This window comes from Blennius ocellaris, assembly GCF_963422515.1.
Source record: "Blennius ocellaris genome assembly, chromosome: 10".
Classification (NCBI taxonomy): domain Eukaryota; kingdom Metazoa; phylum Chordata; class Actinopteri; order Blenniiformes; family Blenniidae; genus Blennius; species Blennius ocellaris.
In genome coordinates, this window is record NC_137659.1 from 20,000,660 (window position 1) to 20,025,222 (window position 24,563).

Here is a 24,563-nt window from a genome sequence, read left to right on the forward strand (position 1 = left end):
ACAGACGCTGGAGGAGCAGGTGATTAAGTTCTTCAACAGCAATGACATCTCCATTCACAAGGAAAGTGTCGCTGCCTGCCATATTCTTCCAAAAATAAATGCACAAATGGAAAGAACCATCATTCTGAGATTTGTAAATAGAAAACAGAAAATAGAACTCTTGAAACAAGGAAAGAAACTAAAGGACACGCAGGTGTATGTGAATAACCATCTTACGAAAAGGAATGCCGAAATAGCTAAACATGCAAGGGCACTGGAGAAACAAAGGAAAATCCATTCAACATGGACAAGGGATTGTAAAATCTGGATACGCACAAATGCTTCATCTGGTGAGGAGATGAAGGTCCTGCTAATCCGGGACCTCAAAGACCTGGAGAAATATGACATTGTGTCGCCAACAAGAACATTCTCTTGAGGCCCAGATCTATCTGGTAGACTCTACCAGATAGATCTGGGCTCTAGGCCTCTAGGCAACGCTATCGATTGTTCTTTGCGCAAATTACGGATCCATTATTTTTACACAGCGCAATCGGTCGATCCTTCAAATCGTCCAAACGTCCTTTACACGAATAAATTGGGAGAAAAATAGAAATTGAACATGTTTTTTTTTTCCGAATGACAGTCTTCAGTTGAACATTCTTGACCATCTGAAAATAATAATAATAATAAAAAATGATTTACCTCAAGCGTTGACCAAACGCGATGACGTCAGCAGCGATAACCCGGAAGAGAAGTTGAGCCGTGACCTCCGCACGTCGGGAGGAAAAATGAGTGAACAGAGCTGTGATTGTTCTGCTCTGCCGTCCATACAACTCCGTCCTCGGCTCGTTTCAGCGAGTTAACAGCGACAGGGACGAGTCGACCAGCTGCTCAGGAACCGGGGATGTCGTTGGAAACAAAGAGGACAGTCGATTATCTGGTGAAGTCCGTCAATGATGCAAAAGAGCTAGCCCACCTGTGTGTTTGACAGCTTCTCTGTCTCTGGCTCTTTTTTTTTTTTTTTTTTAATAATCGGGACACCGGGTGGAAAGCTTCAGGCTATAGCCACGTCAGCTAATTGATCTCTCTGTCCCACTTTACTGCGAACACATCTGTGTTTGGTAGGATCCAAACAAGAAGAAACGCTCGTATCTTACGGCGATCATGGCTCCGATGGGCATCCGGCTCTCCCCGCTCGGCGTGGCGGTGTTCTGCCTGCTGGGAGTCGGGGTCATTTATCACCTGTACGCTGGGGTCATCTCCAGCCGCCTGTCTGCCTTCAGGTAATGTCCGTCTACCAACACAACGGTCCATAAAACCAGAGTATTAGCGGTGGCGAGAGAAATGCCTCATGCTGTAACTCAGGGATCAGTATTGGGCCCACGTCTGTTGTCCTCACAGCGTGTATGTTCAGAGGTACAGGTGATAACGGCTGGATATTATTACTGAATCAAATAACACAAGCCAATGAAACAAACCATCCATCTGTCTATTCGTCAGGATTGGATGAGATGGAACATAAAAGTGATTGGTTAAAAGACAGAAAGAGGAAGACAGCTCGATGTCTTAATGTTATGTTGACAGCATTTGAAAAAAATCAGCCTTTTTGAATATTTCCCATGTAAAACTAAGAAGCTGGTCCACACTGCTGTTTTCTCAAGGCTGAAATGAACAGGTCTACCCAAAGAAGCTACTGATCAATTATAGTTTGTTAAAACTGCTACCATCTTGATATATATATATCAGATCCTCAAACTTTACTTTCTTTTTAATGATCTTGTAACAAAACATAAAAAAAAAAAAGAAATAGTAAAACAACTTGGTATTTCTATGGACCAAAATGCCATTCTTTACCACTTTTAGCAAGGTCTCCCCACTGCCATATAGTTAATATTAGTTATTAGTTGCACAGTCTTGTGCAAAAATGTCCTTTCCTAAGAGTGTAAACAGGGCAAATACAGTATGTTGTTGCTACAAGAATTTCTGTGTTGTGCACTTGAGCACATTTCTTTGATAAGGACTCAAGAGGCTTCACTTCTTCTAATATTTAATAAAACAGAGGGTGGGCTGTTAACTGTCTTAAGATGGATAGAGGAAACTGCAGTTCTGTCAGTGGTGGAGCCGATCATTACACATTGTTCCGAGTTACAATCCAAGCAGTCTGGAGATTAGTGCCAGAAGAAACTCGATTTCTACAGCACATGTCATATGCCACTGATCTAGATACCGCAGTTCATGAAAACGGGTTTAAGTGTTCTGTCACGTCACCTGGGGATCAGGTTCGGGATGACGACACAATGAATCCAACGAAATGAATATACCGGTGGTGGGAGGTTCCTGTTTGACAGACTCTGAGATGCAAAGAGATTCTGGGTTTCTCATTTGTAAGGTTTGTTGTTAGGTAGTGGCATACAGGATTAAAGTAAAAGGAGTTGCTGTCGCCTTCTTGGTGTGTTAGAGGTTGCCTGCGTGGTAAACAAGTGAAGAGTTTGTGTTTACTGAAATGTAAAGCCTGTAGGACGGTGTTATAAGATGTGTTTCCATTGTGCTCACATAACATGAGAGGGTTTCTGAAAGCCTCTTGTCTTCCTTGGAGGACATTTGTCACGTTAATATTTGACACGAGTCACTTTTCCTTTTCAAACAGCCCCAGTTCTCTCAGCAGGTGGCCTTTTCTTCATGCTGCGGATGGATTGTTGTTATTTGTTGTGGTTTCTCTCGACCTTGTCATTCTCTGTGTATTTTCACCTGCGAACTGTCGCTATGAACATGACGCATAAACATGACTCATAAACAACCACGAGCTTCTTTGAGCTTATTGTTCTGATACTGAATGAATGTGCTGGTTTTTTTTTTTTTTTTTTTTTTGTATAATGAATTAAAATCCATTGTTTAAGGGAGCCACTTACTTGGGTGTGATCGATAAAGCAAGTTTACTAGATGAATGAATAAAGATGATGGGAGATGATCATAACCTATTACACAGGTATAAATTTTTTACTGTAGCAGGTAGAACATGTTAATAAAACAATGTGGTAATGGAGCCCTAGTAACCTGCTAAACTGGATGGATCTCATCTCGCTAAACCTTTAGGACTTCCAAATATTTGCTTGCATAGCTCAACACTAAGGACTTAATATAATTCCAAACGAGATCAAATGGAGCACGTAGAGGCTGTTAAATCTGGAGGACTGTTAAGTTTCAGCAGTTGGAGGGACGAGAGGAAGATAGTCTCTATTGTAAATCAAACGTTTTCCATTTTGTAGACTGACGTCAAAGAGTGTGTAAAAGAGCCAGCTCACAAGTGTGGAGGGTGTCGAAAGGTAAAGCCGGGCTCTACTGCCGGCTCCCAAGTGTTACTGTGGGATTCCAGCGAGGAAACACTGGATCCGTGCAATTAGCCTCCAAGACAGGGGTCCGATTGTAAGATGCTGAATATGAGCATGAAATAGCCGTTGTAATACAGGATCCGCAGTGTCCAGATCTCCTCATCTCATTCACTGCCCAGAACGTGATCCTCCTGATGTCGTTTCACCAGGTTTGATATCAGGAATAGTTGAAGCCTTTTTTTTTTTTTTTCCCTTTCTCTCATTCAGAAGCTAACATTCTTTCTCTGTGGCCTCATGCACTTCGACAGACAAAAGACGAAGGTGGATCTGAGGGACCTGCTGGCGGTCTCAGTGGAAGCTGCTGTACTCGGTGGCAAAGAGGTAAAACTAAGCTGTTCCTCCCCACAGTTTATTAAACTTGTGGAAAAGTTCTCAGCATTTAGCTGAGAAACACAATGTTTCTGTTTTTTTTAAACCCCACCAAATGACCTTCATAGTTGTTCATTGTTTCTTTTTCTCTTTTTTTAATCTAACCAACAAAACATGAACTAAAACTAATCTCCAAAATTGCTTCTAATTTACCTTATTGCCTGTTTTCATTACCAGATATTTTCTTTGATTATTTTTATTCTTTTCATTGTTATAGAATAGAATATTAATCCCAGGGGGAACTTCTTTGCTGTAGTTAAAGAAACATCAGATTTATTGGATCGATCTTTATTGTCTGTCTCATTAAATGTGTTTTGTTTTGGTTTTTTTTTTCTCCTCTCAAAGGTGAAAAGAGTGCGTGAGGCCAATACCCTGAATGAGCAGTCCAAGGGAAAGACGAAGGAGGGGGCCAATGACCCTATGACTATGGGCGACCTGATGTCTCATCGAAAAATGTTCAACCTGCTGAAGAACACTTTCCCTGATGTCAAGGTCAGTTTTTATTATGCTTTTTGGTTTTTATCGTCGTCCTCGTTTACAGTCTGATATCATCTCTCGCCAAGCATCGAGGACCTTTAAAAGTGTTTTGCTTTGGAAATGAAAGATCCCTAAATGTGACGGTTCAGCTTCAGTAAAAAAGTTGAAGGTACAATCAATCGGTTGTATAATGAAAACACCATTATTGATTGACACATAGTTTATTAAAAGAAATGGAATTAAAGTAATAAAAAAAAAATAATGCTGTATTGAGGATTTATAATGTACTTCCTCATTACCTGGAAGAGTAACATACTGTTGATTTTGTCATGTCTCCTTGATTTATCACTTCTGCAAGGCTTTTAGTAATTTACTATGTGTAAATTATAGATATCCAACATGCAGCCCGTCGGCCAAAATCCTCCTTCAAGGGGGTCCAGTTCTGTTTTGTTTACACTTTAAGGTCTTTAATCCACTGGCTGGACTGTGGATTGACCATGAAGTGTAAAAGAAATAAAACAACACCTTTTCATTTTAATATAGCTTTTGTTCCTGATGAGTATAGATTACTGTGTTTGTGTGAGAGCAGAGGTAATACTGCAAACACAGAAACTCAGGGCTCAACAGCAATGTTCACAGATCAGCAGAGTCGAGATGAAAGCCGGCTCCTTCGATGGCAGCAGAATGTTGGTGGGTTTGTAAAAAAAGTGCATAGTGAAGGATGATTGCACTATTTTTACTGAGTACTGCTGCATCAAATGAAATAATAGGCTGTACCTTTTTTTGTTCTCCTACTACAACTAAAGGGAAATGTAGTAATTGTCAGTATTTAATGGATATTATAGCATCAATTGAAAAGTCTGGGCCAGTTGGGCTCAAGTGAGGATGAATGGGTTTATGTCACGACGTGCGCTCTATGAAGAAACATCATTGCTATTTTTATGAATCATTCTCCATACCTATGAGCAATTCCCGTCTGCACGCGTGTCTGTTTCCAGGTGAATAGTGAGGAGTTTGACACGGTGGTGGACAAGACCGTGACGTGGAGCCGGGACATACCAGCTGACATACTAGACAAGATCGACGGGGGCAAAGACGTCCCTCCCGAGACCCTCACTGTGTGGATCGACCCTCTCGATGCAACGCAGGAGTATACCGGTGTGCATGTCAATTCTCGCTGGCGTTGTGACACAATCTGTAGGCACTGGGTCAAAACAAGGCGGACCAGCATTCGGTGCCTTTTTTTTTAATGCGGAATAGCGAAGATGAATAAAGGTGCAGAAGACTGGCTTGACCAGCTGCTATGAAAACAGCCGCAGTGAGGGACCCACCCACCTGACCAGGAAGGACCTGGCAGCTTTGAATGGTTGGCTGTAAATGCATTATGACAGATGTGGAATATAATAGCCATTTAATATATTGTTGGGTTTTTTTATTGAGTTAGAAAACAAAAGGAGGTCATCTACCAGCTCCAAGAAATTGAGTGGGTTTTTTTTGTTTTTTTTAGCATTATTGCCTCAAATAGATTTAATATCCAACAATAATTCAAAGATTTATGATGAGAAGTAATGATGGCCGTTTGTGACTCAGTGGTTTTGGTAGTAATTAAATAATTCTCCATTAATATGAACCTGCTATCCTCCTTAAGGCGGTTTAGCCACTCCCCTTTATTCTGTTTATCATTAATCGTTTTGTTACTCTAAAGACTTGATACACAGTGTTTCCACACATTTAGTTTTCTCTGCTGTTCATCTTTTTTTTTTTTTTACTTGTTTGCACCCGAATCTTCAAACTTCTTTCTTACTCAAATCACGTCCTCTCGTTTCCCCTCGTTGTCTCTCACTGTGCAGAAAACCTTTCGAAGTACGTGACCACGATGGTTTGTGTGGCTCTGGAGGGAAAACCAGTGATCGGAGTCATTCATCAGCCATTCAGTGGCTTCACCGGTAACTTACTGTGTTTTGTTTCATGTCATGTATTTTCCTGTATCATGTTTCTATTTGCTTTCATTAACGATTAGACATTTTCTCTCGCTTTTTTTGTTTTGTTTTGTTTTGTTTTTTGGTGGTATTGTCACATGCTTTTGATTTTGCACCTTTATAAGTAAATCTCCAAAACATTTAACGCTTTGCTGCGATATTTCTGCACTCAAGACACACAGACTGAGAAATTTCAAGTATTTAAAAAAAACTTGTTTCTGGTAATTATGGCCTCTGCTTGATGATATTTTAAGATCCCGTGTTTTGTATTCTGAAGATCCAAATTTTCAAGAATATAGAGAAATTGAGGACTTTTTGGGTGTCGTATAATCCTGAAGGTTTTGATTTGATCACCGTATTTTTGACTTTTTTTTTTATGTCCTACGTTTCTTCTCGTTTATGAAGATTTAACACAGTCAAATGAGCATTTTTAAACACGTAGGCATTTAATTTCAGAACCGTTTCTTGAGCAGTGACTGTGAAACCTGAGCTGGCCTGACGGCAGCTGCTGTCCTCTCCTTGCAGCCTGGGCGTACGTGGGTCAGGGCTCCAACATGCAGCCTCGGGCCTCCTACAGCGCCGGCCCGGCCAAAGTCATCGTGTCGCGCTCCCACTCCGGGAAAGTTCAAAGCTTCATCCATAAAGCGTTTGGAACCAACACAACCATCATACCAGCAGGTGGCGCAGGTGAGACGAGAATAGAGTTCAGTTGGAGGCGTCTGAAGAGAAACGAGCCGCAACTGTTTCTTAGTGGTGTGTGTGTGAGAGAGACGTAATGTAAGAGTCGTGTGTGTGTGTGTTTTCTTTCAGGATACAAGGTACTGTCCCTGCTGAAGATGCCTGCGACCGACACAAATCCCATCGACCAGGCAGATGTTTACATCCACGTCACTTTTATAAAGAAATGGGACATCTGCGCCGGGACGGCAATACTGAACGCAATGGGTAATGTGGGAACTCATTATTACTCGCTTCCCTTCAAATTCATTTGTTCTTGGAACAAGACGCGTCGCTTCATTCCTCTTGGACACGTCGCTTCCTTCAGCAAAAATAACCGAACGGTTCCAACGTTGACTCGACACACAAAGTAAGATTTTCTTTTTCATGTCGACGTGTCTAAAACTGTGCAAATGTGGTTTTTGTAGGCGGCCACCTGACGACCCTGAAAGGAGAGAACATTGACTTCAGTGGCTCTCCGTCTAACGAAGGAGGACTGGTGGCCACCGTGGGTTTGGACCACAAGGCTTTAGTGAAAAGACTACCAGATTTGGATTTCGACAAGAACTGAAGAGACGCGGCAACGCGGAGCCATTGGTGGTTTGTTGCGGTCGAGTTTCCTGTAAACAAGAACAAGCCTGCATGATTTCATGACCGCGGGACATCAGAATATGTACTAATCGGAGTGACGTTTCCAACGTGGGACTGGCGGAAGCGTTCTGGCTGCTGTGACATGACGGCTCTGGACACACACACACACACACACACACACACACACACACACACACACACACACACACACACACACACACGTTACTTTCACCTTCGGAGGACCCCGGGACGATTCTAATGCGAAATCCTGAACTGAGAAGCACAACACTTGAGTGACATCGTCATAAATCTGTTTTTATCTCTAACATATTATAGTGGAGGGGGACAAACCCAGCAAAAACTTGTGAGGGCTCTGCATTGTAGTGAATCATCTTAGTGAAACAATCTTTAAAAAAAAAAAGACAGAAGAACCAGTGTTTTCTGAGATTGCTGGTCATTTGACTGCATTTCATACTGGGCATCAGCGCTCTGCAGCTTTGAACGGACGCCGACGAATATTTGTCCCGCTCACGCTTTGTCATGCCAGCGTTGTTGGATCTTCACTCAGAAAGACTTCCGGAGATTTCCACATGAAGGAGCAAATTATCCCCGTTACTTGTTTCACAGATAATTGCGGTGGAAGACAAGGTTACTTGCTTCAGTAAATTAAAATGAGTTCTCATTGTTTCTGTTGTCATGGAAGATTCACCAAGCCGCTAAACTCTCCTGCTCATTATTACTCCAGGGATTTTTAACCGATTCAATCAGGGCATGTTTTTTTTTTGGGGGGGGGGGGGGGGTCACACCCACATGCAGCACAGAAATATGACGGCAATATAACCGAAGCAGTGACTGGCAGGACGTCAAAAGACAAACCTGGAGCTTTAATCCCACGTCTGAGCTGGAAGCAGTCTCAATATGAAAAGAGCTTCAGGTCATTTTGTAACTCGGGGGACGTGTGGCGGTCGGGGACAAAACGCACGGCGTCGCTTTGTGTGTGACGCTCTGATTGTTGCACTGCTGTGAATTCAGAGCGGAGGCTCAGGCTTTTGACGGTTCAGTTGAGCTCAGCTTACAGACTTGGGACTGCAGAGCGGGACGGAAATCTCCAGAACGTCGGCCTTCACGTTACAGCGAAACATCTGTAGAAATTCACTCAGTTGCGCCTCGAAGTTTTTAAAAAAACCAACAAAAAAACCAACGCCTTCTTCATGTGAAACGCCATCTTTGGGCCCGTGTTTAACAAGTCCGGACTGGTGTGTTCATTTTATACCGAAGGATACTGATCATTGACACTTGGATAAACCAGTCATATTTTCCTGGGTACTTGCATGGTGTATTTGTATCATCCTGTCAAAAAAAAAAAAAAAAGAATCGCCCTCTGCGCCGTCAAAAGTCTTTCTGTACTTTGTCTTATAAGACTGTCACTTTTAACAAACTCCAAGAAACCCAGTGAAGACTAAACTTTTTGTTTGCAGTGACAAAAGTGTTTTCAACAGTTAAAAAACAAAACAAAAAAAATACCAGCAAAACATTTAGTCAAGACATGCTCGCCTTGCATCGTTTTCAGTTTGTTCCAGTGTTCCCCTGTGTGAACTTTAGGATAGAAAAACGAAACAAAACCTGCAAATATATTGAAAGATAAATGTTGGTGCTTGATGTTGTGCCTCAGATCGAACATATAGAAATATATATCTTCTAATAAATAGTATGTTGCAGAAGCCGTTGAAGGGATTTTCTTCGGGTATATTTCCTGATGCGAGTGCCTTCGATGTGCGGATAAGACCCGTGTCTGGTTGGAGGGGAGAAACACTTTGGACTCTGCTTCTTGTGTGTGGTACTGGACTTTTTTTTTTTTTTTTTTTTTTTTTTAAGGTTTTAGCAAGAAATGATCATTAAAGAGAAACTGTACACTACAACGTTTTGGTCTGTGTAGGGGGCTGCAGCTTTTAATGCCTTGTTACAAATTCTAAATCACCTTAATACAGAAAAAGAATATATATATATATATCTATCTATATATATATATATATATATATATATATATATATATATATATAACCAAAAGTAAAACACAAAGCATTCTGATTGTTTCTGAAAAAGGTTACTGTCATAAATCATTGCAAGTTACAAATATCGTGAGTTAACAGTGTTAATTTTCAACAGACGATACATTTTGTTGTTGTAAATTCAAAGCCGATCCGGAACACATCAGTGCGAGACGCTTGTTGGATTGTCTTTTCTGTAAGGTACCAGGTTTGAACTCCATGGATTTTAATTGTCGATATACATGTGTGCGGTACAGGTGGTTGGCATTATTTAAGATTGTTCGTGTCAGCCTTCCAAAACAGGATACTATTGTTAAAGTATATCAATGGAGAGGTTTTTTTTTTGGGGGGGGGGGTTGCTTTATCGGCAGGGTGAAGGGTCAAGATCAAATCAGTCAACTTAATTACTTGACGTTTGATGTGATCTGACGATAGAAACTTGAATACAGGCAGCTAAAACCTTGAATCTTATTTTACAGTGCCGGCTCCTGTCAATGTTTTATTTTTTTAATTACGATATAATCATCAAGATAAGAGTGATACTGACTGTTGCCATGCAGATAAAAGTGCAGATTTACACTGATGTGCCAGGTAATTGACTTTACTGTGATTAAAGTCATGTTAAAGTTCACACCCTCCAATTCAGAGCCAACAAAGGACTCAAAACATGTTTACACTATTTTCCATGTATTGCAATAATATATGAAGCATTGTCTGCCCTGTGATTTATTTTTTTGTTGTTGGTTTATGGATTTTAGTGGACCTTGAAATGTTTCTGTAACTATTTCAGCCTACCAGGGATTACATTTACTATGTTCTTTTCTTCTTCTTCTTTTTTTCAAATGCTTTCAGGATCGAAGTCAGATGGTAAAAGGTCCGTCTATATGTTAAAGTGGTGAGACGTTGTGGACTGGAGGATGCTGTGTGTTCCATGATCAGGCTGTTATGAAGCTGCTCTGGAAGTCGCTCATCCTGCTTCTGCTGTGAACTTTCAATAAAAAAAAATAAACGGTGTGCATGACGTTATGAAACGAGTGTCTTCTGGTCTTATCTTTACTCGGGTAGAACGAGGAGACTTTAATCTCTGGCTCAGAAAGCAGCTGGGATGAGATGCGTGCGATTGGACTGTGAACAACAACGTGAACTTGGACAAATCATCTGGGGTTCAAATCCACAAGAGGTCGGAGGAGATAGAGAGAGCAGAAGCTGCTTGGATGAAGTGGAGCTCCTGCCGCAGAGGCAGAATCCGGACACATGGGGAATGTGACGTAGACGACATGTTTCCCTTTGACTCCCTGCTGTCGATTTTATGTTAAACTAAACGATACTGAAACATCAGAAGTCTTTGAAATGAGAGGATGAATACAAAGAGCTGGCTGAGTAGCTATGGGTTCATCTGAAAGTCTAGATAAAGTCAGAAAAAGAGTTTCACGTAGTCCATGACACTCTGAATGCATCAGATCACAGTTCACTGTTTGTTGTTTTGGTAACAATAGATAATGGTAATATAATGATAGATCATTTCTCAGGGGAACAGCTGAGTTTTGAGGACAGCATTGTGTCAGAATGGAAGCTGCACAAGCAAGAAGCAGCACTTGATGTTAAAAGCTCCTCGTGACCTCTTTTAACCATTAAACTGTAGGTTTTGACAGCTGGGGAAGAAGAACTGTAAAGTAAATCCTCCAGGTAATCTGCACCGCCAAGTGATGATCTTTGAACTACTTGATAAAGCTCTGATGATCATAAGAAATTAAAAGGAAGGAAAAAGATTTAAAAAAATGTGTTTACTTTTCAAATATGAACTTACACTAAGCATGTGTAATGCAGGCAGACGAGGACCGTTACAGGACTTGTTAACCGACACGTGTGTAAAGAGTTGTTGGCAGATTGTTTAACAGAGTGAAGTTGCTGTATAACTCATTACAGCTCTGTCAGTTATTGACCTGTGACCACGTGCATCTATATTCTTCCCTCCTCGGCGTGTGTCAGGGCTCAGTGCCCGGCGCCTGCATGAGACCGTGTGCCATGGCAGGACTGGGATGTTCAGGTGTGACGCTTCTTCTTCTTTGTGGTGCAGCTCTTTGCTTGGTGAGAAATTGTGTTTCAATATTTGGAAATGATGAAATCATTTCGATAATTAATGCATCTCTAAAATGATCTTTATTTGTTTTATATTGATCAGCCCACAGTAAAAGTGCCTGGTGAGTGTGAACTATCATTCATTATTATTATTATTATTATTATAGTTTTTGATTTTGATTATTTTCACGTTCATACATCTTCATTTTACAGATTATGACGTGGATGGTGGACGGGACCTTGACATTTTTGACATCAACGAAGGTATATAGAGCCGGCATATTTACTTTGCTGTTGTTTTTAACTTCAGAATCTTTATAAGTACATTTTTCTTTTGTCTTTTCAGAGGCAGGGTTAAACCTTGTGGAAGGTGATATTGTGCTTGATGAGGTATGTTGAGTTTCCCCAGCGCTGCATTTTTATGGAAAGAAAGTTTCATGTGATTCATGTTGTTCCCGTCTGTGTGTCGTCTGTTTTCGCTGGCCGCTGCAGAAACAAACTCGAAATTCCTTGATAGGAGATGAGTACAGGTGGCCAAAAACAATCCCATACTACATGGAAGATGACCTGGGTAAGGGTGCATATTAGAAATTTTCAACGCATGCAAACGCTCCTCACGTTCACGTCAATAACAATATTATTTATGTAATATAGTTTTAAAACAATGTGCACAATGTGTATACAACACCAGACATGATCGTTTTTTTAAACTAATATTTCTGTATGTTTATTGTGTTATGTTGTGTTAGAAAAAAAAAGATAAAACAAGACAAAAACTCACTTTTTTATTTTATGCAAATTTGAATCTTAAGCAGCCGTAACATCACCCTAAATCTTTATATGCTTGAATAACTGAACAGAGCTCAAACTTTGGAGAAGTAAATTTTCTTTATCTCTAATTGAAGCGCAATGTTGTCTCTGCAGAGATCAACGCTAAAGGTGTCATTCTCAAGGCCTTCGAACAGTACCGGCTCAAGAGCTGCATCGACTTCAAGCCTTGGAGTGGAGAAGCAAACTATATTTCCATCTTTAAAGGGAGCGGGTAAGGCGAGAACAAAAGCTCTTATATTGTCAATGAGTGAAGCAATAGTCGGCATATTTTCTACTATACTGAACAAAAGTATAAACGCAACACTTTTGTTTTTGCTCCCATTTAACATGAGCTGAACTCAAAGATCTAAAACATTTTCTATAAACACAAAAGGCAATATTTCTCTCAGATATTGTTGACAGATTTGTCTAAATCTGTGTTAGTGAGCGCTTCTCCTTTGCTGAGATAATTCATCCCACCTCACAGGTGTGGCTTATCAAGATGCTGATTAGACAGCAGGATTATTGCACAGGTGTGTCTCAGGGTGACCACAATAAAAGGCCACTATGAAATGTGTAGTTTGATCACACAGTACAATGCCACCATCCGACCAGCCTCACAACCGCAGACCAGGTGTGACCACACCAGCCCAGGTCCTCCACATCCAGCATGTCCACCTCCATGATGGTCTGAGACCAGCCACCCAGATGTTCACCTCCATGATGGTCTGAGACCAGCCACCCAGATGTCCACCTCCATGATGGTCTGAGACCAGCCACCCAGATGTCCACCTCCATGATGGTCTGAGACCAGCCACCCAGATGTTCACCTCCATGATGGTCTGAGACCAGCCACCCAGATGTCCACCTCCATGATGGTCTGAGACCAGCCACTCAGATGTTCACCTCCATGATGGTCTGAGACCAGCCACCCAGATGTTCACCTCCATGATGGTCTGAGACCAGCCACCCAGATGTCCACCTCCATGATGGTCTGAGACCAGCCACCCAGATGTTCACCTCCATGATGGTCTGAGACCAGCCACCCAGATGTTCACCTCCATGATGGTCTGAGACCAGCCACCCAGATGCTCACCTCCATGATGGTCTGAGACCAGCCACCCAGATGTTCACCTCCATGATGGTCTGAGACCAGCCACCCAGATGTTCACCTCCATGATGGTCTGAGACCAGCCACCCAGATGCTCACCTCCATGATGGTCTGAGACCAGCCACCCAGATGTTCACCTCCATGATGGTCTGAGACCAGCCACCCAGATGTTCACCTCCATGATGGTCTGTGACCAGCCACCCGGCTGTTCACCTCCATGATGGTCTGAGACCAGCCACCCAGATGTTCACCTCCATGATGGTCTGAGACCAGCCACCCAGATGCTCACCTCCATGATGGTCTGAGACCAGCCACCCAGATGTTCACCTCCATAATGGTCTGAGACCAGCCACCCAGATGTTCACCTCCATGATGGTCTGAGACCAGCCACCCAGATGTTCACCTCCATGATGGTCTGAGACCAGCCACCTGGCTGTTCACCTCCATGATGGTCTGAGATCAGCCACCCAGATGTTCACCTCCATGATGGTCTGTGACCAGCCACCCGGACAGCTGCTGCATCAATCGCTTTGCAGAACCAAAGAATTTCTGCACAAACTGTCAGAAACCGTCTCAGGGAAGCTCATCTGCTGGTCTCCACATCTGCTCATCTGTGGATGGAGTGGCCCATGGTGGCGGTGGGGTTATGGTATGAGCAGGCGTATGTTATGGACAACGAACACATTGATGGGATTTTGAATGCGCAGAGATTTCCTGATGAGATCCTCAGGCCCATTGTTGAGCCATTCATCCACGACCATCACCTCATGTTGCAGCGTGATAATTCACGGCCACATGTTGCAAGGATCTGGACACAATTCCTGGAAGTTGAAAACATCCCGGTTCTTGCATGACCAGCATCCGTACTGGACATGTCACCCATTGAGCGTGTTTGGGATGCGTTTATATTTTTGTTCAGTGTATATGATCACATGAGATAACACATTGTGGGTTTTGTATGATGATCCTCTGTGTTTTCTTTCTTCCCAAAAAGCTGTTTTTCCTCTGTCGGTAACCGGAAAGTTGGAAAGCAGAGACTCTCGATCGGGACAAACTGTGATCGTATTGCCACCATCGAACATGAGTTCCTTCACGCTCTGGGTTTCTGGCACGAGCAGTCCAGGTCTGACCGTGATGATTACGTCCAAATCATGTGGGATCGCATCTCAGAGGGTATGAACCGTTTGAGACGACAGAAAACTCCTTTTGTATGAGACTCCAGAAGAAATATACTACCAGATATTGATATTAGAACTCGTGCATTATTTTTATTATTATTATTATTATTATTATTGAAGGAACTGAGAAAGTTATCACTTCAAAAAACTCCCATTTTCTACTTTGAGCTTTCACATGACGACATGAAAACAACTAGTCAGTCGTACAAAAATGTGCAGATAAATGACGGAACAACAATGTCACTATCCATATAAACGTAGGTAAATTACATTATCTGTATTATTGATTCACTGGGTTCACTGGATGTGCTCCAAGGGTTGTCTTCTTCTTTTTATTTCATCTCAATTAGATGCACACGTTTAGACATTAATCACATTAGTGATCACACATTAATCACATAATCACACATTAGCGTGTTTGAGTTAAATCAAATTTCCCACTTGGGGATTAACTTCTCTATTTGGCAATGGAACTTTTTTTTCTCCACTTATCAGTTGCTTATGAACAATGCTTCAATGAAGTATCTTTACTTTTAGTAGAATCCAGAAGATGATCACTTCTACTGTTATCAAATGAGCAATTGCAACTATACACACTTTATTACTCAGTTGTTACTTTTGTCAATTAAAATTGTGCACATTTTGTTCAGTGCAGTGAACAAAACTCCCAAGTTGAAGATTTGCTTTAAAGACCATGTTTTTTTTCTCCTTCAAGCTTTCCTTTTTAATGTCACAAGAGCTGTAACGCCTTAACAGGTTGGAATAAATACTCCAAGAGTGGGCTTTATGTTAGTATTGTAACTTCGCCGTTTTGTTGTATTTTTCTTTTGCAAAAAGTGCTATCATCAAGATTACAGAGCATCTTCCTCCCGCTACCTGGTGAAAGTTCAGCTGAGCTTCATGAGTGAAGGACCATAACATCTAATATGTAACAGCAACATCAAAAAAAGAAAAGAAACTACAATGTGCCAATTAAGAGAGACAGTAAAGTAGGGGACTTTTCCAAGTAACTAACCTTTAAAAAAAAAAAAAAAAAAAATTGGTAGCTATCAAGTAGTCTTTTCTCTCCTTTTTAAAAAGTGACTGATGGATGTAATTGAGTACTTATATTCTAATATTTGATTCTAAAAGTCATCCTCAACCCAATTCCAATGACTGAGCCATCATAATTTGCAGAAGACACTTGGACGTGTCAGCAATCGCTGCTTCTCAGCATCTGTCGATGAGTTACTTTTACGATGGCTCTCAATAAAAACGCCTGAAAACAAGCCATAAATCTGGATGAGGGGATAAGCTGCGACGGGTGGAGCTCTGCTGATATCTCACCGTCTGATCTGCAGGCAAAGAACACAACTTCAACACCTACAACGACACCACCTCCAGCTCGCTGGGCGTGCCCTACGACTACGGCTCCATGATGCACTACAGTAAAAACGCCTTCCGTAACGGCACCGAGCCCACCATCGTCACCAGGATCCCCTCTTTCAGCGACGTCATCGGCCAGCGGATGGAGTTCAGCGACAGTGACCTGCTGAAGCTGCACCGCCTCTACAACTGCAGTGAGAGCTCTCAAGTTTCATCTCACTGTGCGGCGGAGACACGTCTCCCTGAACCATCACTTGAAATCTACTTTTATAGGAAGCCTTATCTCTGGAATTTTGTTCCGATGGAACATCAATTTAATGATTTTACTGTGCAAGTAATGGCTTTATTGCAGTCTAAAGTACTATTTATTTCAACTGTGTATGTGTGTGTATGTGTTTTTGATGTGCTCTCCAGCCCAGGGCTCCACCTTCCTGGATTCATGCGATTTTGAGCGTGAGAACATCTGCGGTATGATCCAGGGACAAGGGGACAAGCAGGACTGGGTTCAGGTTTCTACAGTTGCCGGAGGACCCGAAACCGACTACTCCAACATGGGCAAATGCAACGGTGAGAATGACCCTGGTGGATTGTGACGCACCCAAGCTCCTCCAATCCAGAGAGTTGTAGATAAACACTCATGTGACATTTATACACAAAGAAATCTATTTAACTGAAGTATACAAGCCAAAAATCACACATAGTCTTAAAAGTGGTTTCATTTCTCACATGATTTCTGTGAAATATGCAATTGACTGTCCCTAAATTATCTTAAATGTGACTTAGCTTGTGTCACAGCTGCACAATTCTTCTGCATGTCACAGTAATTTCTCCCTCTGTCAAACCAGAGTTACATGACAAATGTTAAACCATTATTTTGTCCGCCACGGGTTAAATCAGGCCAATTCCTGATATTAACGATTAGGAAAGACACTTTGTCAGGAGGTAGGAGGAATGTGTTAAAAATTAATTCAGATATGAGTGATATCGATGGGTGAAACCCATGTAACGGTTTGTAATGTAAAGAACTTCTATACAGATACAATAAATTGCACAAAATAAATCTTTATAAACACGTCCAAGTCCGTTGATATACATTATGTCCTATCCTGCAGTTCTGTGCACTTGGTAAACATTTGTGAACAAACCGCAAAATCCAATTGATCAGGAAGTATAATCTGTTTCCTTGTTACAGTCACAAAGTGCAAGTTCGATTTTCTCCTTACCAGCCGTTTACCTATCACATCTTCAGGCTCTGGGTACTTCATGCACTTCAGCACCGGCAGTGCCAGCGTTGGCGACACGAGCCTGCTGGAGAGCAGGATCCTCTACCCCAAAAGAAGTTACCAGTGTCTGCAGTTCTTCCTCTACAACAGTGCAGGTCCCACCGACACCCTGAAGATCCACGTCAGGGAATACGACCACGCGAACCCCAATGGAACGCTGCGCTTCATAAAGACCATAGGAGGTGATTATCATAAAAATGTTGTTGATTATTATGCATTTGTGGCTTAAAAGAGTCAATATGTTCCCCTCGTGTGCTGCAACAGGATCGGCCCAGAATCAGTGGGATCTGCACCATGTCAGTCTGGACGTCCAGAAGAAATTCCGTGTCGTCTTTGAAGGCACCAAAGTGGGCAATGGGCCCGCAACAGGAGGACTGTCCCTGGACGATATTAACCTTTCTGAAACCACCTGTCCAGAGTTTATATGGCGAGTGAAAGACTTCCGTAACGTTATGGAAACCACTCCGGTAAACACGCCCATCTTTAGCCCCCCTTTCACCTCCAAAGAGGGTTACTCCTTCCAAATGCAGCTGTACCCCAGCGGCATGAAGGGCTACCCCGGTGAGCTGTCGGCGTACGCTCACCTGGTGGCCCGTGAAGGCGACACGGGGCAGAAGTGGCCGTGCCCATGGAAACAGATGACCATGATGCTGATGGACCAACACCCACACATCCAGAAGCGCATGTCCAACCAGCGCAGCGTCACCACTGACCCCGGCAGGAAGGTCACAGGTGTGCAGCTCTTTCAACAGATATCATCACGTTGTTTTTGAATATCAAATTATTTTTTTTAACTTATACATCCAGGAGATTACTGTTCTTGCTGTGATCTGATGTTTCATTCTCACGTTATTTGAAACAGACTCCGACCAGTTTTTCTGGGATGACCCCCGTAAGGTCGGTGAGGAGGTCACGGATCTGGACGGGACCAAGTATTTCCGTGGGCCAGGCTCCGGGACCGCCGTGTTTCTTACCCACCTGAGGGCCAAAAGCAGGGATTTCATCAAGGGGGGAGACGCCATCTTTCTCCTTACTATGGAAGGTAAAGAAGCACATCACAGTTTTAATGCCACATACTTTCACAGGTTTGAGATACTGTTGTTTAGCACAGCATTGAAGTAAATGAGACAGAAGGTTTTAGGTCAGCCTGAGTCATTTTAAACTGAGAGCATTTAGTCATCACCAGAATGTACTATAAATTACTTCAATATATTAACTGACCTTATTGGAGGACATAAATATCACATTTAAGGGTACAGAGATCACTACTCATTTTAACCTGCCATGATAATGAAATATAGTGAATATTCATATCAATGTACCATTACTGTTGTTTACAAATTTAAATATTTAGTTTCTAAATGCCATACCTTATGACTGCATTCTTTTTAATGTTTTCATTTCATGTAATTCATTTTTAATGCATTTAACCGATCACGTGTTTGAGAAGAAGTAGCGCTACATGTGAATCCATTCAGCTTTGAAAATCAGAGAAACACAGTCACGCGATCTAAACATCCAGCGGCTCCACTTGGCGCCATTTAACTGCTGCTCTCGTGTGCCGGTCCTCTCCAGATGTGTCCCACCTGACAGTGACCCAGCCTCTACCTTCCTCTACCCACAATCCTCTCACTTCCACCGCCACCCCTACCGCCACCCCTACCGCCACCCCTACCGCCACCTCCAGCTCCATCTCCACCTCCACCTTGAAGCCTGCCACCACCCAACCCCCCGATATCTGCCTGGGTGTGACCTGTGAGAATGAGGGAGTCTGCATGGTGCACGAAGGAAAAGCTGCCTGCAGGTGAGATGCAGCCACAGAGCCGCAAAATGCAAACAGTGTACAAGTTCAAATGCAGAGAAAACCAAGCAGAGATCCCTTTGGATTATTGTACAGAAGCGGTATGAACCTCTGAATTCTGAAGTCTCACTTTGTTTAAAAAAAAATAAAAATACTCTATTGTCACTTCTATTGTTCTATAATAGTTTCTTCTATTATTGAAACATTATATCTCAACATATCAGATTTGGTATTATATTCTGCTCGCGCCTTCTTTATTTTCTGATGTATATTCCTGAGCCTGGCGTTCATGTCTTGCCTTGCTCCTCTTCAGGTGTGTGGTGGGTGACGACTGGTGGTACTACGGAAGCAGCTGCCAGTACAAGGGCTACCTGCAGGATAAAACCACCCTCGCCCTGGCCTCCTCTCTGTCTGTACTGGCAGCCATGTTGATCATCACAATAATCAGCGTGGTCTGTGTGAAGAAGAAGTACAAGAAACGTGCGAGTGACGGTTTGGTCATGGAGAACGTGCACGTGAAGCCTTAATGGACTAAATCTCACCACGGAATGACTACGTCAGGAGAGAAAGCGGGGAAATTTTAGTTCTTAAAACCAGACGTTGAAGGAATAAAATAATGTTTACATTCACAGATGAATGCATTATACGTTCACTAAAAATATCTACATGTTAAATCTATTATTTTTGTATAAATGTTTGAAATTAAGTAACATAAACATAAAGTCTCATCATGAGAACCGCTCAAGATTTGTTTTTTGTTATCAATACAGAACAGATTCCAAACGACACAACATATATTCACAAATTTAAAATTTATTATACCAAAGACAGGAACATTTGTGTTGTCTCTTTTCCATGTGGATATATTCGTTTGTATTACTGAACTTGACACAGTCATGCCGGTGATAACAGTTACTGTAGGAGGGAGGTGGGACTAAAATTACCTGTGTGTGTGGGTGTGTGTGTGTGTGTGTGACTGCGGGTGTTTGTGTGTCTATTTGTGTTGAATAGATACAGTGATGACTACGGGACATCACGATTAGACAAAGTGGAGCAAACCATAGCAACTTTAGTGTAATTATATTGCATGGGACGTCAGGGTTCCTGACCTGCAGTTGCACATTTACATTTGTGTGTGTGTGTGTGTGTATGTGTGTGTGTGTGTGTGCGTGTGTGTCGACATTGCAAGACAGGAGGGAAGGGGTGATACCTCCATAATAGCAAACGACACCTCCTCCCCACCACTAAAAACCTTCACCGACATACAGGTATGCAGTTCCTTTAAAAGCATCAGTATACAACATTTCTCTTATTTACAATCATTGGAAAAAAAAAAAAAAAAATCACCATTTCTCTCAGAGAAGATTAGTAAAAGTGACTGAGTCACCAAGAGTATGCAACTCCTAGGAGTTAGTATTGCAAATTTCTACAAAAAATTTCTATGCCATCTTACAGGCCAAGAGCCATGATTTACTGAAGAAATACAGTATTTTAAGTGCCCTATCTACAACAGTTAGGTGTGGTATTATTGGTGTACCATTCAACATAGTTCACTGATAATAATAATAAAAAAAGAAGATTATGTGTCTCTTGTTTTTAAAAATCCTTCAGCATACTTCACTGCTTTCACATTAAAAGATATGGTAAGTTCTTACAAAACAAACAAACAAACCAACCGTGGAGTTGTCATCCATATTAACAAGTGTTTGTGGCAAAGCTAATGCTATTGTAAAGAGACTCGTGTAGATTACAGCTGGTCGACTAATGTAAAAATAAAGTTCCACAGTCTTTAAGAAGGGCACGAAGAGCTGCGTCCACACGCTCGGGTTCAACATCATTAAAGGGCTCGTTTGCTTGTTTGGGGCGTCCGGGTGGAGCAGGTCATCGTGTGCGTTTCTCCGCTGAAGAGGCCGGGAGGAAAAAATAGGAGGCTGTGTTAGAAAATGCTGGGTGAGACTTTTTCAGGGACACTTTACAGCCTCTTTGAGGGAAATAAATGTGTTTGTGTCCATATATGCCCCAATCCCCCCCCCCCCCCCAAAAAAAAATAATACAAATAAAAATCAGGGCCATTAGGCTGATGTAGAGAAGATGAGGCTGTTAGTTGTTGCTGTTCAGAGCGGGGTGTCGTAGTAGTCCGTGGGCTGATCCGTCCCAGGCGGCTTCTGCTGTTTCTGCTGATGCTGTTTCATAATTTCCTTCACCTCCTCCTCCAGCTCTGGGGGGATGATAAACTGGTCGTCGGGGTCGGGTTGTGCCGGCGCTGTGAAATAACCCCCGGACTTTTTGGAGGGCGCGTCGGCAGCCACCTCGATGAGGTTGTGGCTTTTCTCCTGGCGCGCCACCGATCCGTTGGCCCTCCTCTTGCCCGCCAGCTTTGCCGCGTCCGCGCCTCCCGCCCCCGCGCTCGGCCACGGCTCGTCTCGCTCCAGGCCGTTCTCCGCCTCCCCCTGGCTCAGGTCCGCCGCCTCCTCCAGCGGTTCCGGGGTACACGGCGGCGGAGGGGGAGGGGGAGGGAGCGTGAGCTGCGCGCGCTCTTGACTGCACGTTGACGGGGCCGGGGTTTGAGGCGACGGGGACGCGGGGGCCTCCGCCTTTAGGCAGTGGACGTCCGCTTCCACTTCCACGCGGCTCCCGTTGGAGAAGACGCCGGCGATGGGCTCTTCGTCCTCGCTGTCCAGGCCGTTGTCGGACAACGCGCTGGAGAAGGTGGCGCTGGAGAGCTGCCGCTGAAAGGAGCCCGCCAGGCAGGCGGGGTGGAGGGCGCAGCAGCTGCGGGCCGACGGAAGCTCGGAGTTTGGGAAGAGATACTGGCAGGGCTGGGCGCCCGCGTTGGCCTGCTGGTTCTGGAGCGACAGCAAGTGGGCCTGGTGGTGCAGGCCCAGGTGGGGGTGGTGGGGCTGCTCCTGCAGCAGCACCAGGGAGCTCTGCGGCGGCTCGTCGGACGAGGCGGTGGAGCCCACCTCGCTGCTCATCTCGCTGGTGCTGATTTCACTGCTGATTTCGCTGCAGGAAGACGGGGGCACCGGGAGGGAGCCGTCCGAGGGGCGGTCCTTGATGCCGGCGGAGGAGGGGGGGTAGGGGCCCAGGCCGGGGCTGGGCGGAGGCTGGGGGGCCTCAGAGCAACAGCAGGAGCAGCAGTCCTCGCTCACGCTGAGCTGCACCACGACGGCGCTGAGGCTGTCGGTGCAGCCGTAGCCCTGCGCCAGCGTGCACAGCTTCTTCGCGGCTGCCAGGCCGTCGGGGACGTTTCGGACGGCTTCCACCGCCTCGGTGGGAGACACCGAGTCCCACAGGCCACGGCTGCCCAGGATGAAGAACTCATCCTGAGGCGTGAGGGTGACCGTCTGCACGTAGGGACAAGGAATGACGGAGGGGTAGAGGAAGGAGTAGCCCATGATCCGTGTGGAGTCCGTCACGCCGTTCACCTTGTTATCCTGTGTGGGGGGGGGGAGGGACACAAATCAACCCTGCACTCATACATACAGTCACACATATTGACTTAATTTGACTTTGATCCCCGCGTCTCTACCTCGGTGATGATCGCCCTGTGCTGCCGAATCCTGCGGTATTCCTCCTCCAGCCCCACGTTGTGCAGCAGCGACAGAGGCAGCGGCTTGCCGTCGCGGCACAGGATGGCCTGGCACTTGCCCACGTTAGCGGCCGTGAGGGTGAAGCAGCCGCCCGGGTCGGTGGGGTCGTGTCGGATGTGACAAAGGGCCGCCGAGCCGCCCAGCTTCTGCCCTGCAGTTCCCAGTTTCCTGCAGGAGCACAAGAAAGGGCAGGAGAATGCAGACGGAGATATTTAATAGAGAAATTAGAAACAATAACAATTAATAATCACTTGACAGACCACTCGGTTTGAATTATACATTTCTTTGATTAATTGAGGATTACTTGGAGCAAGTAGCCACCAGGTGCATATTTGAAAATACTGCGACTAAATATAATGGCCATTAATTCTATTCAGAAATTATTTAAAAGCTGTATTTTTGGGGTTTAGAGTGATTCATTCCTTTTCCTGCAACAAATCAAATATTAACTAAGGCCAATCTCTGTACTGCAGTTAACTGCCTCTGCTTATCTTTATTAGGGTTAGAGGGGAAGGAAATCTGTTTTGCTATCTTTACTTGTATCTTGTATCTCAATACCTGAGCATGTTACCTGATAAACATAGTCGGACAGAGATGACATCGGGACGAAGCCGAAACGCTACCTTTGCATGACGAGGAAGGTGTTGGTCATGTAGTCTTCCTCGCTCTTGGTCTTGTGCAGTTCCTCAGCCAGCACGTCGTTCATTGTGCACTGCAGGAGGTACGGCACCTCCACGTTCCGGTCTCCATCGAAGACGCCGTACAGAGCTTCACGGCTTCCACAGAAGCTGTTGACCGACAGGGCCGCCACGCAGAGCCTGAGGAGAGACCAACGATTTCACTGTGATGTTCTGTGGAGACGTTGACAAAAACTATGAAAGATTTTGTGGTATACTCCTTAAAATACTGCTAATAATGCTGGTGTTATAGCCCTTATATCTTTTACCCCCAGTCAGTGGACATGACTGATGCACTGTGACAGTTTTTGCAGCATTTATTCCTTTGTCAAATTCATTTGTCACATTTAAGTTTGCTCATAAAATGTTATATTGTCGGAGAACAAGACTCAAATGTGTTTAAAAAAACATGTGGTAGCAAAACTGCAAAGCTGTTAATAAGAAATTGATCAAATTCAAAGAAATCATGAGGTCCTAAATCACAAAATAAGTTCATGTTGACCGTTTAGTGTTTATTTCTACTCTATTTTGTGAGTCATTTAGCCCTTAATACTTTAAAAGCATTTAAAAAAAATCTTGAAACAGCCTTTACTAATATAATTTTTAGGTTGGAAATTATATTTACAAGCATTTTAATAAGATAGGCTATATTCATCCCACAAAGAGGAAATTCCAGTGCTGCGACAGACAATAAGAGATCATTCTGGTGAAAAGGAATCATAAGAGCAGGTGGTACTGTCTTGATGGTTCATGGTGCAGTGAGGAAGGCTGAGTTAGTTCAGGACATCAGGATGAGGAGACTCCTCCTCCGGTAAACAGGAGCTTAGTGAAATGGTAACAGCTGAGACTAACAGTTAGCATGTGAGGTAGACAGACAGCAACTCTACACTTGTTTTCATATGGTTCATAAAGTAGGTTGCATGTCAAAATCCCCTCTTTGTAACTCCACCACGAAGTTTGTAAGTTATAACAGTGACACAGCGGTTAGATGAGCGTATTACGGCCATGAATATTGATGTTGCATTGCTTTATAGCACCTCGCATTAACAGACGCTTTAACTCTCCGTCTCATATGATACAGGCTCATCTCTTTATAATCACTTTGTATGTGACTAGA

The 24,563-nt window shown here is 43.5% G+C and overlaps 3 protein-coding genes across 3 annotated transcripts in view; 2 read left to right on the top strand and 1 right to left on the bottom strand.

The window, feature by feature from the left end:
• The first annotated feature begins 755 nt into the window (after positions 1-755).
• On the top strand, positions 756-9,938 carry bpnt2 (3'(2'), 5'-bisphosphate nucleotidase 2). Its single transcript, XM_080503693.1, has 9 exons — positions 756-919; positions 1,105-1,262; positions 3,617-3,689; positions 4,083-4,229; positions 5,213-5,372; positions 6,065-6,160; positions 6,719-6,880; positions 7,004-7,138; positions 7,339-9,938. The coding sequence occupies exons 1-9, from the start codon at positions 884-886 to the stop codon at positions 7,479-7,481; spliced, it is 1,110 nt and encodes a 369-aa protein (XP_080359819.1). The 5' UTR covers positions 756-883; the 3' UTR covers positions 7,482-9,938.
• A 1,636-nt stretch (positions 9,939-11,574) lies between these two features.
• Positions 11,575-19,703, top strand: mep1bb (meprin A subunit beta b; the record flags this gene model as incomplete). The annotated part of the gene is made up of 13 exons (XM_080503592.1): positions 11,575-11,596; positions 11,842-11,892; positions 11,975-12,018; positions 12,121-12,199; positions 12,553-12,670; positions 14,544-14,722; positions 16,068-16,286; positions 16,507-16,659; positions 17,342-17,557; positions 17,640-18,107; positions 18,238-18,417; positions 18,951-19,179; positions 19,490-19,703. 13 exons carry the CDS (start codon positions 11,575-11,577, stop codon positions 19,701-19,703), a joined length of 2,172 nt encoding a protein of 723 aa, XP_080359718.1.
• Positions 19,704-21,274: 1,571 nt separating this feature from the next.
• phlpp1 (PH domain and leucine rich repeat protein phosphatase 1) overlaps positions 21,275-24,563 on the bottom strand; it is a 49,282-nt gene continuing 45,993 nt past the window's right edge. Inside the window, exons 15-17 of the mRNA XM_080503239.1 lie at positions 23,393-23,587; positions 22,709-22,937; positions 21,275-22,613 (exon numbers count right to left, since the gene is read on the bottom strand). Of these exons, the coding sequence (XP_080359365.1) occupies positions 21,291-22,613; positions 22,709-22,937; positions 23,393-23,587 (1,747 nt within the window). The 3' untranslated portion in view covers positions 21,275-21,290. The remainder of the gene's footprint in view (positions 22,614-22,708; positions 22,938-23,392; positions 23,588-24,563) is intronic.